Source organism: Trachemys scripta, chromosome 10 (genome assembly GCF_013100865.1).
Source record: "Trachemys scripta elegans isolate TJP31775 chromosome 10, CAS_Tse_1.0, whole genome shotgun sequence".
NCBI lineage: Eukaryota > Metazoa > Chordata > Testudines > Emydidae > Trachemys > Trachemys scripta.
In genome coordinates, this window is record NC_048307.1 from 61,926,775 (window position 1) to 61,944,468 (window position 17,694).

The 17,694-nt window shown below is 43.7% G+C and overlaps 1 protein-coding gene across 1 annotated transcript in view; it reads right to left on the reverse strand.

Annotated features, from left to right (window-relative positions):
- LOC117883647 (protein unc-13 homolog A-like) overlaps positions 1 to 17,694 on the reverse strand; it is a 77,894-nt gene that overhangs the window by 39,965 nt on the left and 20,235 nt on the right. Inside the window, exon 5 of the mRNA XM_034783192.1 lies at positions 12,911 to 13,034. Coding sequence (XP_034639083.1) covers positions 12,911 to 13,034 — 124 coding nt within the window. The remainder of the gene's footprint in view (positions 1 to 12,910; positions 13,035 to 17,694) is intronic.

Sequence of the window (17,694 nt, forward strand, 5' to 3'; positions counted from 1 at the left end):
TCTGATTTTCTGTATCCTTCAAATATAAGTTAGAGATGTTTGGGGCACTATCTTTAGCATATTCACAAACTAAGGAACAATTTATGTTTCTCAGTTAAGGAACAAACTAGCATTTGGAGATGTAGGAAACTGAATCTCAGTTTTCCAATCAAATTTGAAAAGGTATTTAATTGATGATGTCTTAATTATGTTTGTGTTTAAAGCATGAGTGCTATGTGAAGTTTAATTCCACCTCCTATAGGACCACATGGTCACTTTCCTGATAGGATGTTGATATGTCATTTGTACTCCACAAAGTATAGATTCTGATACCCTTTTTTAATATTGTTAAGCAACATCTTTTAATCCACAAGTAGTTCCACTGATTCACTATAAGTAAGGGTATCATAATCCAACCCTAAGTCAACAGAACTTTTCTTCCATTGTTTAGAAGAGTTCATGTGATACCCCCCCACCCCTTATCCTTTCCTTCCCTCCACATACATTGTTCTGATCAGTTGTTATAGGGGGTTAGTTTAATTTCCCTTCAAAAGTATTCACTTTGGGAGACTGCCAAATTGTCTGGTTGGCTGCCAGAGAAGGAAATTAGGTCTTATCTTTTACTTTGAATAAAAGAAACAAAACAAAGATAGCACTTTGGAGACAATGGGATCTTGTTCATTTCCTATTTCATGAGCAATACTCCCTTAAAAGCTGTTCAAGTTCATGTGAATTTGCCTTGATCATCCCCTACTGTTTTCACTTCCTGGAGCAGCTTGATAACCTTCCCCCACTCATGCAGTGCATACAATCCCTGGCCCACAATGATACAAAAATAATTCACACACTTAATATAATATAGTCTCCCAAAGACATTGCAAAAAGTTGCCCTATCTGTCACAGGACTATTCCTACATTGTTCAAAAATGATCAGTAGAAAACATGTTAACTGTTGATTTTTCTCTTGAAATGAGCAATAGAATATTTCCTTGAAAAGTGTTTGTTGTCCTTTCTTACCATGGAAGAACAGCACAACACTGACTACAGTCCAATGTCACTCCTATACTTAAAAAAAGTGTAAACATTTACAATTATATTTATGTATAATCAGGAAGCCACTAAAAGAAGTGTTCAAATATGTAAAAGTCAGTCTACCACATGTAAAATGTAACAGTGCTAAAAGTGTGACTTTGGATCCCAGTGTTAGAATGACACTAATTTTTTTTAACCTAACCTTTTTTTCCCCTGAGCAAGTTTATTGTTTGCAAAATGTACTATATTGACTGCTCTGAGGAGCCGCAGCCCAGGCTGAGCCCAGCTCATGTCAGGGCCAAGGCGAAGCCCAAGGATGAGCAGGGCTAGGATACAGCAGCAGCCCCAACCCCTGACCCTGGGAGCGGCGGTGACCGAAGATGATTCCACCTCAGGCCTGATCCACAGCAAGGTAAGAGTCGGGCCAGGCGGGAGTGTCCCCAGGATCCCTGGGGAGCTTCTGCCTGCTGGAGCCCTAGAGGCTGCTGCCTCCCTCCCCAGCCCCTCACAGCACTCCAGTGCCTGGAGTCTCCTTCTGCCTCCCCTCCTGCAGGGGGCGAGCAACCTGGCAGAGAGGGGCAGCATCTGCCCAGCAAGCTCAGCACCTCTTCCTTGGCTCCTCCAGCCACAGAGCTCTCTCCATTGCATGCCCCTCGGGCTCCCAGCTGGGCAGCCTCAGCGCTGGGAAAATGCCAGCAGGGCTGGGTCCAGTGTGTATCCGAGCTCGTGGGGAGTGCTCTCACCCCAATGACTAGCGCCTTACCTACGGCAAGTACAGTAGTGCAATAGGAGTGTGACGTGAAAAATATCAAATCACGATTACGTGTGTGTACTGTGCTGCCCTATCGGCACCATTCACGCTAATTTCCGTTTTGCGTTGGTGCCAGTGGTTATAGGGCTAAAATGCTGGGACAAAAACGAAAATGATTTTCTGGTGCTGCTTACTGGCAACAAAGAGAGAAATGGCAAAAAGAATTAGAAAAACTATCTCGTACTTCAAAAAAGTATTTTAAAAAAGTCGACAATCAAGGAGAAAGCTCTCAGCAATGCACTGAAGGTGATTATTCATCAACTGATGAAGACCGATCGAACCAAAGATTACCTTTATCAACTGATAAAGATGAACAACAATCTGACCAAAGATTATCTTCACTAACTGAGAAAGACGAACAATCACAATCCATCCAAAGATTTATTACTTCAGCTGAAGAGTCCAGAAATGAAGAACTGTTATCCAAGTACATGGCCGACAATAATTACTGACACAATGCGAATTATTATTGTGAAAAAAGGTCCTTCAAAACTAGATCCTACATTTGAATATCCATTTAATGAGTTGAATTGTCGATTTATGCCATCCAATATGAAGAAAAAAATGAAAAATGGGGAACAAATTAATAGATCGTGGTTAGTGTATTCACAGACCAAAGATGTAGTTTTTTGTTTTTGCTGCAAACTGTTCTGTAACTCGGACATTTTTCTGGCAATTGCAGGTTTTAATGACTGGCAAAATTTGCATCAGCATTTGAAAGAACATGAAACATCAAAAAATCATTTACGCTCATTGACAAATTGGATTGAGCTGTCAAACCGGTACAACAATCGATGCAGTACAGCAACGTCAACTAAATTCAGAAATTCTATGTTGGCAAGCAGTGTTGGAACGTTTACTGGCAATCATTAATTTCCTAGCCAAACAGTGCCTCACATTCCGTGGATCCTCGGATATTTTATATGAGAATAACAATGGAAATTTCTTAAAATTGGTTGAGTTATTGGCAAAATTTGATAATGTTATGGCTGAGCATATACGAAGAGTGAAAGATGGAGAGATTCACACCCATTATTTGGGTAAAAATACACAAAATGAGATAATAGAATTAATTTCTAATGGAGTGCGTAATGAAATTTTATCGAATTTGAAACATGCCAAATATTACTCAATTATAGTTGATTGTACTCAAGATCTGAGCAAAACTGAGCAAATGTCAATAGTTTTACGATTTCTGAAAATTGATGAAAATGCAGAAGTGAAGATTTGTGAACACTTTCTAGAATTTATACCACTGAATGAAACTACTGGGAAAGCCCTCACAGATGTAATTCTACAGAGATTGGAACAATATGGAATAACTTTAGAAAATATGTGCGGCCAAGGGTACGATAATGGCTCAAACATGCGAGGACGACATGCAGGTGTACAGCAAAGAATATTGAATTTAAACAATCGAGCTTTTTTCATTCCTTGCCATGCACATTCACTCAATCTGGTTGTCACTGATGCCGCCAAATCATCTAAAGATGCCGTTTCATATTTTACCACAGTGCAAGCAATTTACAACTTTTTTAGTGCTTCCACACACCGTTGGGCAGTCTTGAAGAAGCATCTTGAACAAAAACTCACACTTAAACCTCTGAGTCAAACTAGATAGGAAAGCAGGATAGAAACTATTAGACCATTCCGATATTCATCAGGAGAGATTTACGATGCCCTATTCGAAATAAGCCAGGACTTGTCGTATGATCCTTCATTTCTACATGAAGCTGAAACATTGGCTCAGAAAATGATGCAGTTTCAATTTTCATGTTGCATGGTTATTTGGCACAATATTCGAAATTAATTTGACCAGCAAAGTTATGCAGAACATAACCATAGACATATCCGAGGCAAAGATGATTTTGAATAAAACGCTGGAATATTTAAAAAAATACCGTTCAGATGAAGGATTTGAAGAAACTGTCAAAGAAGCAACAACAATAGCAGAGGATCTTGATTTTGAACCAATGTTTGCACCTCAAAAATTCATTCGTCCTCGGAAAAAAAACAAGACAGTTTTGTTATGAGGCTCATGATGATCCTATTCTCGATCCAAACGAAAGGTTTAAGGTTGAATGTTTCTATTGTATTTTGGATGTAGCTATAACTTCCATTGAAGAAAGATTTTGTCAGTTGCATGGTCATTGTGAAACTTCGAATTTTTATACGATATTGGAAATATTAAAAATCAGTTTTCCAAAGAAGACCTCATGAAGCAGTGCCAAGACCTACATTTAGCGCTCAGTACTGATAACACTGCTGACACTGATGCAGTAGAATTGTATGATGAATTAATAGCTTTCTCTGAGCTAATAGGTCCTAAAACTTCTCCTCTAAAAGTATTAGAATTTATAGCAAGAAATTATTTTTTTACTCCAAACACTGCTATAGCATTATGCATTCTTTTAACATTACCAGTATCAGTGGCTTCTGGTGAGTGCAGTTTCTCAAAACTGAAATTATTAAAAAATTATTTGAGGTCCACCATGTCTCAAAATCGTATGTCAGGACTGGCATTAATTTCAATTGAAAGTACTATTGCAAAAAAATTAGATTTCACTGACTTATTAAAAGACTACGCAAGTATAAAAACCAGAAAAATTCAGTTCATATAAATTCTTTTAATTTATGAGAAACTGGAAGACACTAACGTTTTTCATTACAGTGTATAGTTGAACTCAAATTGTTTGTAATTGTGTTTTTGTTAAAATTAAATGTTAAAATTACACTAGTACGAAATTATTTTATTTCACTAACTACAAATTCTCTGTTTTCATTTTTTTTTAATTTTTAAACAGTCAAAACAAAACTGCAAAGTGCAAACATGTGTAAAAGCCAAAAAAAAAAGTGCGCGGGGGCGGGGGGGCTCTCAAAAATTTTTTTGCTTGGGGCAGCAAAAAACCTAGAGCCGGCCCTGAGCATGGTGCCAGGACAGGTAGGGACTAGCCTGCCTTAGCACCGCAGCACCGCCAACAGGACCTTTAACAGCCCGGTCGGTGGTGCTGACCGGAGCCGCTAGGGTCCCTCTTTGACCGGATGTTTCTGTCGAAAACCAGACACCTGGTCACCCTAGACAAGATCACCTGACCTAGTAGTGTCACAGTTATGTCTCAGGACATCCCCTAGGAGGGAGAGAGATTACTATCTTCACAATCTTGTTGTTTCTTACTAATGGCCCATCAGATCTGACGGCTGTTGTCTGGTGGGTGGCTTCCCAATACACATAGTCCATATTCCTAACTTTAGATACAGAAATGGTACATGCATACAAATTGGATAATCACATTCAGTAAATCATAACCTTTCCAATGATATCTTACATGAGCCATCTTGCATGAAGTATATCTCAGCTATGTCAAATCTATATCATAAGCATATTTTCATAAAGAATATGGAGTGTAACATCACAGGAACTTCTGGGCCCCAATAAAGTCATTGGAAAATCTCTCTCTGACTTCTATATGGCCAGGTTATCAGACCTGGATTTTTATCCACAGAAGAAATAAAGCATGGACAATTTAAATGCTGGCTTCTGCATGCTGCTATACTAAGCTGTATGCCAATATGCCTTACAACGACCTGGGGAGAGCCCTTAAAAAATCTAATTCTTTGCATTCACCAGTTATTGGATCAGAGATTATACAGAGCTATATCTGTGCCAACTGGTAACATGCAGAGGGGATACCCAGAAATACTGGATAGGAATCATATGAACACTGGATCATTGAAGTTTGCCTGGGTATATAATCCCAATTCCCACAGACTCCAATAAGAATTGGTTTCTGTGCCACCACTTGTTTTCCACTATGGCCATTGTCATCTTTGTTAACCTTCTGAGATGAGACCTTGTACCTGATAGCATTAGGAGTGCCGCCAGCTTTTTTACCGCCCTAGGTGGCGGAAGGTTCCGCCCCCGAAATGCCGCCCCCGACAGAGGCAGCGGAAGGTCCTGCCCCCGAAATGCCGCCCCCGACAGAGGCGGTGGAAGGTTCTGCCCCCGAAATGCCGTTCCCGACAAAGGCAGAGGAAGGTCCCACCCCCAAAATACCGACGACAACCGGGGTGGCCAAAGATCCGGCCGCCGCGGTTGCTGCCTCCCAAATGTTAGTGGTCACCTAATGGGTTGTGCCGGCCGTGGATAGCAGTCACCCTCAGCCCAGGCCTGTGACTGACATCCATGGCACCATGTGTCTCTGTTCGTCCTGAATCCCTGATTTAGTTGGGAATTGGTCCTGCTTTGAGCAGGGGGTTGGACTAGATGACCTCCTGAGGTCCCTTCCAACCCTGATATTCTATGATTCGATGAACTGTATGTGTGTGTGTGTGTTTGCTTCAGCTTTCTCCCTGTACAGAAACCTGATCAGAATTTTTTTTCTTGGAAGGGAAATTAATTTCTTTCTTCCTTAAAATCAGAATTATTGCTACCATGATCCTGGAGACATCCCTGGGAGCACATGTAACATCAAATGGTAATTATCAAAGCTGGGATGAGAAAAAAAAGACTGTCATCCATCTGTAAAACTTTAAAATGATCTGAAATGGTAAAATAAGAATGCTTTGAATACAAGTTTCCATTAGAAACTTAGCCATTTCAGACAAGGCCCTGCTCTGCTTGTCCCTGGTTCTCTGAGGCTAGAAATAGGAGGGAGCCAGGGTTGTAATACTCTGATCTGAAGTAGATGATGGATAAGAGTGGGAATCAGATAAAGTTGGTCCGGAAATACTTGCATAGATCGGTAACATAACCCCTCTGGAGAATGTCCAGCGACCTCATTTGAGCAAAGCTAAATGTAGCCCTTTTGCTCCCAAACTGAACGAGCCTGGCCCCAATGAGGGGTCCAACTCCAGAAAGGGCTGGCTGGGAGACCTGCAGAGAGCTCTGTGGCAACAGATGGCAGCATTAATTCTATCTACCACTTGCAAGGAGGTATTTTCTCCGGTTGAACTTTATGGATTGCTTCAATTTGCCACATCACCTGTATTCCTTTCTGTAATGTACGGCAAGAGACAGCACTGTACTGTCAATTTTTCTGATTACTCTAAATAGCCCCACTTTCCATGACATTTCCCATTAAGATAGCTGGGAACTGATCTGTCTGAGGGTCTGATATCAAAGGCCAAAGCCCCATATAACTGCATGGAACAGATCTGAATTTCACTCCCAACACACCAGGACAGTTTCATGACTAAAGCAAGTGGTGGCTGTTCTGTTTTTAATATTTGATTTCACTTTTCCTATAGTAGATCTGGCAATTCAGACCTTTGTTCTCCTGTGGCTCTTGCAATGGTCTGTTTGTTCAGTCCTCTCCCCTCCTTTGAACACATTCTGCTCCCCCTCCTTCCCTCCCTCTCTTTCCTCTTGGTCTTCCTTGATTTTTCCTCTCTCTCAAGCTGATCTCTCTGCCCCTCCCTGGTTGCTCTATTCATCCCTAGCTCAATTTCACTTTCCCTCTCCAATAATCTACCTTCCCATGTAAATCATTTGATACCAACCCCCACTTTTCCCACACCACTCTGATCAGCATTCTGCTTCCTATTCTGCCTGTGATAGCAGAAGAGATTAGATCACCAATCAGAGGCTTCTGGAATTGCAGCAGCTGAGTTGGTGATAAAGGAACAGAGCTCTTAAGCTGTGGGCAGTTGCACAGGCAGGATGAGGAGACCGCAGCAATCCAGAGAAATGTTCTGACTTATTCTGTCGCAAATAAAGTGCAGAAGCACTACTACAGCAGCACAAACATTCCCATCCCCCCCTTTGAAAGTTTTCCAGATGTAATAAGCACTCTATATACTGAATTTAGTCTTTTCAGTTCATCTGTACTTATGAACAATTTAACTCCTGCTTCAGGGAAAATCATGGATTGCATATGTATATTTTTACATTAACTAGAACTTGCTACTGAAATATCAGTTCCGGCTGTTAATGAGAGGTGCCACACTGTCAGGGCCCCCTGTGACTGCCATGTTTTAAAAAATGGGCTGTGGACACTTGAAGAAAGTGGTCAGTTCAGGAAACAGCGGATGAAAGGTGTTGAGGAGTGTGAACTACTTGCACAAAGACTTTCTAAATGGGTTGGAAGAAATTTCTTCCACTTGCTTTCCAATGCTTCATGTGTATTGTGAGAAGGAGCCAAGTGTGGGTATGGAAGTGATGGGAGTGTCACACAGGCATATGTTTGGACAATTTTTTTTAAAGAGATGGTAGTGGGAGCCTTCCACCCTCCAGGTACAAAGAAGAAAGGAATAAGCAGAAATGTGGTTAATAGTCATGAGTGTCAGCGTAATAAGAACTTGTTCAGTGCTGTGTTCCCCCAAAGCAGAATGTAAGAGGCTCTGGACTTAACTCTTATTTGCACAAGGGCAGCTTTACTTCACTCTGACAGCGCAAAGGGGCCTTAAAATAATTTACATCTACGTTAAGGCCCCTTTACTCTGCCAGAATGGTGTACAGTGATCTTTGTGTAAATAAGAATCAGAACCTCCATACTTAAATTTATGGTTGGTGGTATTTGGAACCACACATGTCATCTCTGCGTGAAAGCAATATTTATTCTATTTAGATTGGAAACTCTTTAAAGCAGAGACCCTGTTTCATACATCTCTAAAGCTCTATGTGCCCTTTTGATGCTATATAAAATCAACTTCATTTATTAAAAGCATGAATCCAAGTTCCTAGGCACTTATGAAAATGTGAAATCACAAAGAGTAAATATTCTTACTACAAAAATCTCTACTACCTACACCACTTTGCAGCTCTCTCAAAAAGCATACTAAGCCCTTAAAACACATGTAAACAAAGATTAAATAACATGGAACAAAACATTAGGGTATTGCTTCCATAATGGATCAGGCAGTCCAATTGTGCAACATACATGGCAGTTTTAGTGTTTTCTCAACTATATAACTAAATGCTGCTTTATGAGATGAAGAGCATGCTTCATTACACAGTGCCTCTTTAATGAATGCATTTCATTATGTAGTGTCTATAATTTTATTATTTGATAAATGTGAACGAAGATGATTTATGCCTTCCACAGCCCCTTTTAGAAAAAAACAGAGCACAATGCTTATATATTTTTCATTTCAAGATTAGTTTCTTCTCTCACAAGAACACAGTTTTACAAGACCAAATAAATTGCTGTTTTAATCAAAATGTCAAATTATCTAGTTCTAATAACCTTTTAAAAACCGACTCAGTAATATCATGATGTTCCTAATTCTACTGAAGTCTTCATAGATGGTCTAGCATACTGTTTTTTTGTCACTGTGTATTTGCATGCAGAATTTCAGAAGTATGAGATATTTTCAGTAGCCCATGTGACATGAATACAGGTCTCAATGGACAAGTGACCATGTCACAAAAGCACTAGCACAAATGGCAATAACACTCTTGGAAGCAATCACAGAAAAAGAATGAATTGGTATAGAGACAGAACTGTGACCTGACCTCTACAGCTGATTCTTCTAGTTCCAGATTAAGACAGATTGGTCGGGCAGAATGGGGCACCCTTGCATTTCTACTGCATGTATTATACCTGTCTGTAAATAAACAGACTTCCGTCTTTGGGATTGGTACCTGTCAAACTGGCACCTTTCATGAATCAATGAAAAATATTTCTCTGTCTTGCTCAGATCCTCAATTGCTGTAAATCATCATAACGCCGGGGCCACAACTGAAGATATGGAACCAAATGTTTAACAAACAGGCTGAAAACCAGGCATAAGATCAGAGTCAAAATGTGATGCACCAAATGTACTGCAGAAAAAACAAAGGCTGAAGTAATAGACAGGGCAGCTGAGCATCTGAAAGCTTAGTGTTTTATGCCTGTTTTCCCCTGCCTATGTAGAAATACAATGTTACAGTGACCTCTGCAGGATTTCCACAAGCATTTGACTATGTAGAATACTTTCTCTGCAGTTTCAAATATGGTCTCTTAAAAAAAAGTTAACTTGCTTTATCTTTCATGCTTCTTAATTTCTGCCCATCTGTTCTTCTGGAATCAAAACCTCAGCCTATGAAAAATTAATTAGTAATTGGCTGAGCCAAAAAGAGAGAAAAATAGTACCTGTAAACACACAGCTGGGGCAAGTTCTCTTGATGCATTTGTGTTAGGCCTCAATCCAGCAAACTACTTAAGCACATGCTAAATGCTTTCCTGATTTAGGGCCATAATGAAGGATGTAGGTGTGGCACTGAAAAACATATACCATCAGCTCTCACTTTTTCCTAGTGGATGCTGTGGCACAAAATTCCAAGGACTTGGAGTCTCTTTAGCCCACCCCAGACTGGAGTGTTCCTTTTTATAATATGCCCCCTTTGCTTCTTTTATAGTTAGAGGCTGAATTTCCCTGCTAAAGTCAGTGTACTCGTTCCACTGAATTCAATTGGAACTAGATCAGGCCGGTGGCGAGGAATATTCTAGACAGAATGACACCTGAATAGCAAAAATAAAAAGTTACTGTATATGTAGTTTCCTATTTGTTTGAGGTTTCATTACAACATACAAATGGAAGAGTGTTATCCTTAGAAGGGAACGTTTACCAGTGCTATTTTCTTGGCTATTAGAAAAAAATAAATGTAGTCCTCGTGAAAGTAATGGGAACACTATTGCCCCAACAATCTATTTTTCCCCTCAGCAAAAGAATTCTCTCCAATGTTGACCTTGTGGGCAAAGTTTCATCTTACACATGGTTTTCTACCCCATCTCCAAGCCACTGGCTGGATAAGGTTCAGGCCAAAATTCAGTCTTCCAATATTACAAGCTTGTATCACTCTTCTCCTGCATATCAATTTATTTTATATTTCTCTTATGGTAGATTTTCTGTTACTCTTGTATCCACATCAGCATTTTTGTCTTTTAATATGCTTTGTTAAAAAGACCCACAACATTTTACTCCTAAAGTTTATTATTCGTTTTTTATTGTGAATTTGATTTATAATGGAAAACTTAGTGAAGTGTTACAATTCGACTGGTGATCATTTAAAAAAGTTATTTCTTTGTCCGTGTTACTTCCAATGCCTTATATTATTAAAAACTAGAAGCCAAGATTTCCAGAAGTGTTCAGTGATTCTGGGTGTCCAACTTGAGTCACCTGAAAGGGACCTGATTTTCAGAGCGTACTGAGAATCAACACTGTAAAGAAGTGTAGATGTTCTTTCCATTATATTACTTGGGTCCCATCCTAAATTCCCTCTAAGCTGCGCAGATGCCTATTAAGCCCGTGCAGGAGCTCAGGGCTGCGCCGGGGAGAGGCGCTCCTCCCTGCCTGCCCCAGCGCAGACCTGCATCTGGTGGGGGAGAGGAGCGCCTCCCTGCCAGCCTGGCCCAGGCCCGCTGGAGCTGCCGGGGAGAGGAGCTGTTCCCTCGGCCCAGCCCAGCCAGAGCTGCCGCAGCGAGGCACCTCTCCCCGTACCCCAATCTGCTGTAGCGAGAGAGGGTTGGGGAGAGTCCTCTCTCCACACTGCAGCCCCTGATCAGCCTGCATCCTAAACTCCTCATCCCCAGTCCTGAGCCCACCCCTCCCGCACCCCAAACCCCCTCATCCCCGGTCCAACCCCAGACCCACACCCCCTGCACCTCAACCCTCTGCCCCAGCCCTGAGCCCCCTCTCACACCCCAAACTCCTCATCCCCAGCCCCACCTCAGAGCTTTCCCCCCCAGCCAGTGCCCTCATCCCCCCGCACCCTAACCCTCTGCCCCAGCCCTGAGACCCCTCCTACTCTCCAAGCCCCTCGGCCCCATCCCCAGTACATGAATTTTGTTATGTGCACCAATATGAAGGTGATGTGTCACAAATCACCTCCATATTGGTGCACATAACAAAATTAATTCCACACATGGATGTAAAAAATTAGAGGGAACACTGGCCCCATATCTTTGTACCTTAACTACTAGGGGTGTGCACAGGAATTTAAATTTGGCCGCTTTTGGAGGGGCACGTTAAACACACACAAATGAAAGGTTCACGTGACACCTCCCCGCCCCCGATTTCTCAGGATGCCTCTGTCAGGGATGCCCAGCAGCGAGGAGGCAGCGGTTCCCCTGGGCAGCAGCACTCCCTGTGTCCCTGCAGTCTGGGGTGGGAGGAAGCAGCAGGGTGGCTGGCTGCTGACTAAGCTCTTCCTTCCCGGATCCCTACAGCTGCTGCTTCTCCTTCCCGGCTGCTGGAGTCCCAGAGCGTCTGCCTGCTCTGCAGACCCCCCCACTGAGGTGAGTCAAGGGGTGAAGGCAGAGGCAACCCATTGGACTCCAGCAACAGGAACGGAGAAGCAGCTGGCTGCAGATTATAGGGATGGGGGGAGAAACTCAGGCAGCAGCCAGATGCCCTGCTGCTTCCTCTCTCCTCGGGCTGTGGGGAGACAGATTTTTTGGGGGGATGCCCCTGCCTGCCCCCCCTTGTGCACACCCTTGTTAACTACAGAATTAGACCTATTGATGTCAGTGGGAGCACTCAGACAGCAAAGTCCAATTCAACATGGGTAGTAAAAGTGGCAGAACAGGGATATTATTTTTGCAGTTTAACAGCCAAATTGTTCTAGTCATTGTCCAAATAGGGGGTGCAGAGCTCACCACTCAAGGTGGCACATCTGGAGGGAGGATGCCGTTCCTTCCTTGATGTCCACGTGGGGGCACACAAAGCTGTGCTATCCAGTAAGCTTGCTTCCCACACGCTGTGCCTCATGCAGGACTATGGCAGACAGTAGACACCAGGTCCCTGGCATCGTTATTGTCAAACCTGGACAGTGAGCTAGCAGGGAGGGAAGTATTTAAATCCAACCAGATAACTCTTTTAATGGCTTTTATTTAAAAATCATGAAACAGCACAGACATCAGTAGTTTGGGACTCTTATTTTTTAAAAAAAAATTGTTAAAAAGGCCATTACACTTTGGGGCTGATCTTCCTTATAGTGTTCCTTTCACTAATACTATTATCAGGTGGCCAGATACTATAGTGACAGGCAGCCCTATAAAAGCCTAGAGACATGTGATATTTGATAGGACATTACATGAACTTAAATGAGTGGGTATCTTCCATCTCATACTGTTTAATTTTTTACTTGGTTATTAGTGTGTAACTTACCATTCAGTATTGCAAAGTAGACATCCAGTAAAATCTCATGTCGAGTTGGTGTTTTTGTGCCACAGATTTCATTTCCATTTTTTATGACTTCAGAATGTAGTATCCACCATGCACCTGAACCTTCCTACAAAGGATATACTGAAGTTTACCTTGGTAGGCTTTATGTTATCCACCATTATCATTCTGCTACAGAGGACTGATTCAAAACCCACTGAAATCAACAGAAACCTTTCCATTGACTGCAATAGGCTTTGGATCTGACAGTTGGCAATATTTTTGGCCTGATTCTTCAAACTTTTACTCATGTAAGTTATCCTTATGTGGACTATTCACATGAGTAAGTATTTGCAGGATTAGGCTGTTTGATTATACAGCAATTCAAGGGTTGTTGAAAGAAACATGAGTACTGAAAGTTACAGCTCTCACTCTGAAGGCCCCAGCATAAGCACTACTGACAATTTCCCCTGTGTATGCCAACCAGCAAGTACATCCTAGAAAGCTGAAGTGATTAATGTACAGTAACTATAATAGGAACCTATCCCACCCACCCCCCAAAAAAGCAGCTTATGCAACTGCTGTTCTTTAGAAGTTACACAGGCCTCATTGATAATTCCATGCAGAGGCTACTTCTGCTTCAGAGAGGATACTGAGCCCTGGTAGTAGCAGCTGAATGTCAATTTAGACAATATATGGTGTGGTAGAATCGGCTTCCACAGCACTCTTCTGTGGCCTGCCATGGCACCACTCATTCCCACCTCAGTTTTCCTCCTGGTCCTCAGTCTTCCTTGGTTTGGTATGAGACCCCGGTCAGTTCTGGTTCCAAAACAGCATCATATATTCCAGTCCTTAGCTAGCTATAGCCCTTCTACACAGGGTCTGTCTTCTCAAGTTAATATGCATCAGTGTTCCCTGATCTCAGCATCCACTGTCAGGGTCTTGATATCAGAATCAAACAATAGTCCCAAAGGAAACACAAAAAAGCATCTTCCCTCATGGGCCACCCTTCCACCCCACTTTCTCATCTAGTGCTCAGCCTTAGGACTTTGTCCTTGGAAACCTAGCATCTACCCAAACCGCTGACCCTCTAGGCCTCCTCCCTGGAGTCCTTTGTCCACTTTGGTTCTCCACAGACTGGACCCTTATTCCCCTCTTCCACCACGCCATGTGCCTGGGGTGCTGGCTTTCTCCAGGGCCTGCAACCGGATCCTCCTTCTCTCCTGCCACTTTATCTCTTCAGGATCAGCCTTAATGGAGCCTTCCTCCCGTAGATCCTCTCCCTAACTAACCTCTCCCAGCCCTTTATGGAAATCATCTGACTCCACCCCAGCTGGGTCTGATAATTGAACCAAGCCATCTGATCCCCACCACATCAGGATCATTTGTGGGGGTAGCTGTCCACCACAGGCAAAGCTGTGCCTGACTCTCCTTAAAGGGCCAGCCAATGACACACAGACACTTATGACCCTTAAGACCTACTTCCTCTCCCCTAAAAAGAAATGGTGACTGGGGAGAAGGGGAGGAACTGCTACATCGTGGGGGAAGGGTGAACTGTCAGGTTGGAGGGAGGTTACCAGTGGAGTTCCTCAGGGTTCGGTTTTGGGACCCATTTTATTTAATCTATTTATAACTGACCTCGGAACCGATTGCAGGAGTGGACTGATAAAGTTTGCGCATGATACGAAGGTGGGAGGCGTTGCCAATTCGGAGGAGGATAGGGATATTCTGCAGGGAGACTTGAATGAGCTTGTGAATTGGAGTATCAGAAATAGGATGAAATTTAATAGTGAAAAGTGTAAGGTGATGCATTTAGGGATGACTAACAACAATTTTAGTTACAAGCTGGGGATGCATTGGTTAGAAGTAACAGAAGAGGAGAAGGACCTAGGGGTTCTTGTAGACCGGAGGATGACTATGAGTTAACAATGTGATGTAGCGGTGAAAAAAGCCAATGCGGTCTTGGGATGCATTAGGCGAGGTATATCTAGTAGGGATAAGGAGGTGCTGCTTCCGTTGTATAAGGCGCTGGTGAGACCTCATTTGGAGTACTGTGTGCAGTTCTGGTCTCCCATGTTTAAAAAAGATGAACTCAAATTGGAACGGGTGCAGAGAAGGGCCACTAGGATGATCAGAGGAATGGAAAACCTGTCGTATGAAAGGAGACTAGAGGAGCTCGGGTTGTTTAGTCTGACAAAACGAAGGCTGAGGGGGGATATGATTGCTCTCTTTAAATATATCAGAGGGATAAATACAAGGGAGGGAGAGGAATTATTCCAGCTTAGTACTAATGTGGACACGAGAACAAATGGATATAAACTGGCCGTGGGGAAGTTTAGGCTTGAAATTAGACGAAGGTTTCTGACCGTCAGAGGGGTGAAATATTGGAATGGCCTTCCGAGGGAAACGGTGGGGGCGAGGGACCTATCTGGTTTTAAGATTAAGTTAGATAAGTTTATGGAGGGAATGGTTTAATGGAAAAACATATTAGCTGAGGAATACCGAGCAATGGCAGGTAAATAGTATAATGGTTAACAAGGGTCAGGCTGGAGTCGCTTGCCTACATGCTCGGGGTCTTACCGATCGCCATATTTGGGGTCGGGAAGGAATTTTCCTCCAGGGTAGATTGGCTGAGGCCCTGGAGGTTTTTCGCCTTCCTCCGCAGCATGGGGCAGGGATCGCTAGCAGGAGGGTTCTCTGCCAATTGAAGTCACTAAAACACAGGATTTGGGGACTTCATCAGCAGAGTCAAGGGAAGGGTAGGGACGGTTTTGTGGCCTGCAGCATGCAGGGGGTCAGACCAGATGATCATAATGGTCCCTTCTGTCCTTAAAGTCTATGAGTCTATGAGTCTATAAAATGGGGACCAGCTGGGGCCACCCCACCGTCCAGCATGCTCTTGGACCCAGAACTGTGTAGGGGAGACCCTGCCCCACAAACTCTAGGGTCATGAAGACCCAGGTAGGTGGTGCCTTGCCTCTCCCCTCCACATGGCCATGGGGGAAAACTGCAGAGGATCCAGCCACAGACTCCAGCCAATAAGAACAGAAGCAGCCAAAGCAGGGACCTTTTTCTCCTCAGGACATTTCAGTCAAAACTGAAGAAAGTTCTGACTTTCTCTGCCGTGTGCTGATTTGTTTGTTCCAACCCTCCCTCTCTGATCTGTCTCTTCACCTAAGCTTCACTCAACATATACCTCTCTTCTCCCCTCCCCTAACCGCCTCACCCTGCTTCCCTTCCCTTCCCATTTAGCTGATCCCCTTCTAACTAACTCCTCCCCCCAAAAATCTCATGGAACTAACACAATGTTTGTTGTCATATCGTTCACTGGGTTCGAGTCTCATACCCCTCCCCTAAGCCTGCATCTTTCTTGTCTATTTAGATTGTAAGCTCTTCTGGGCAGGGACTGTCTGCTACTCCCTATTTGTACAGTGCCTAGCACATTCTAGGTTATCCCTACCATAACAAACATATAAATAAACATAAAAAACAACAACAGCAGCTGCCTTTTGAGTGCAGTTCCCAGTCACTAGTTCTTGAGAAGAGGGAGAGAAGGTACATAAATTGCTGCTATTTTTTAAAAGTGTCCCAGGAGCTGGTTTGGACCCAACCTCTCTACTGTTGAGGCAGCAGAGAGCATTTCTGTAGCTCCCATGGGTGGTGCAGAGCAAGACAGATTGTGGAGTATTTGAGATAGGCTCCTTCCCTTCCTGCCCCCACGCCGAGGCAGTTCTACATTGCTCTGCCATGCAGCCTCAGGATTCCTAGCCTCTCCAGCAGTGACCTGCTTCCTGAATAAGTTGGCCTGTTGGGAAGCCAGACTGCTTGACTCATCTCTTTCCCAGCCTGTTCCACAGCACTCTGCCATGCAGCGTCAGAGTTCCTATTCTCTGCAGTAGTCTGAACTGTTTTCTGAGCAAGACAACCCACCATGAACCCAGCCCACTCAGCTCCAAGGTCCTACATAACTATGTACCCAGCACAACTATTCTTGAGTGCAGCCCATCTCCTCAGTCTTCCCTCTCCCCGCCTCCCCACACCCCAAGAAAAATCTTATCTCTTTTCCGTCCTTCAGCCTATGACCTTTCCTCTGTTTTCACTCCTTCCCCAATGTCAGGAGTTAGGTTTATAAAAAGGAAATGGAAAAACTGCTTAAAGCCATGGCCAGGAGGATGTGTTAACTGCTCCTTCTCTTCAGTATTTCTACCTAAAACTAGGCATGGTTAACCACAGATACCACAGCTATGGTCTGGCCTAAGGACAGACAGCTATCGGAGATGGTTGTAATAGCAACCATTGCATCGGAGAGTTGATAAATGCACTCAGAGAAGGCATGCTCCATAGATCCATAATCATTTTGGATCTGATTTTTGGAGAGGCCCTCATAAAACAAGAAATCCATCTTAGCTGTGGGCCTCACAGGATGCAAGTTTCTGCTCTATGAGACAGCCCTTAGTTTTTAAGAGGGCCCTTTCTAAGCAGGGCCGGCTCCAGGCACCAGCCGGCCAAGCATGTGCTTGGGGCGGCACCTTGGGGCGGGGCAGCGCTCGGGTTTTTATTTATTTATTTATTTATTGGTTCGTCGGGGCAGCACTGGAGGGGAGTTTTTTGTTTCGGCGGCGTGGCGCTCGGGGGGGTTGGGGCTTCAGATGGCACAGCGCTCAGAGGGGGCGGGGCTTTGGGCGGCGCTCGGGGGGTGGGGGCTGGGCGCTGGGGGGGCAGGAGTTTGGTGCGGCGCAGCGCTCAGAGGGGGGGCGGGAGCTGGCGCGGCACGGCGCTCGGAGGTGGGG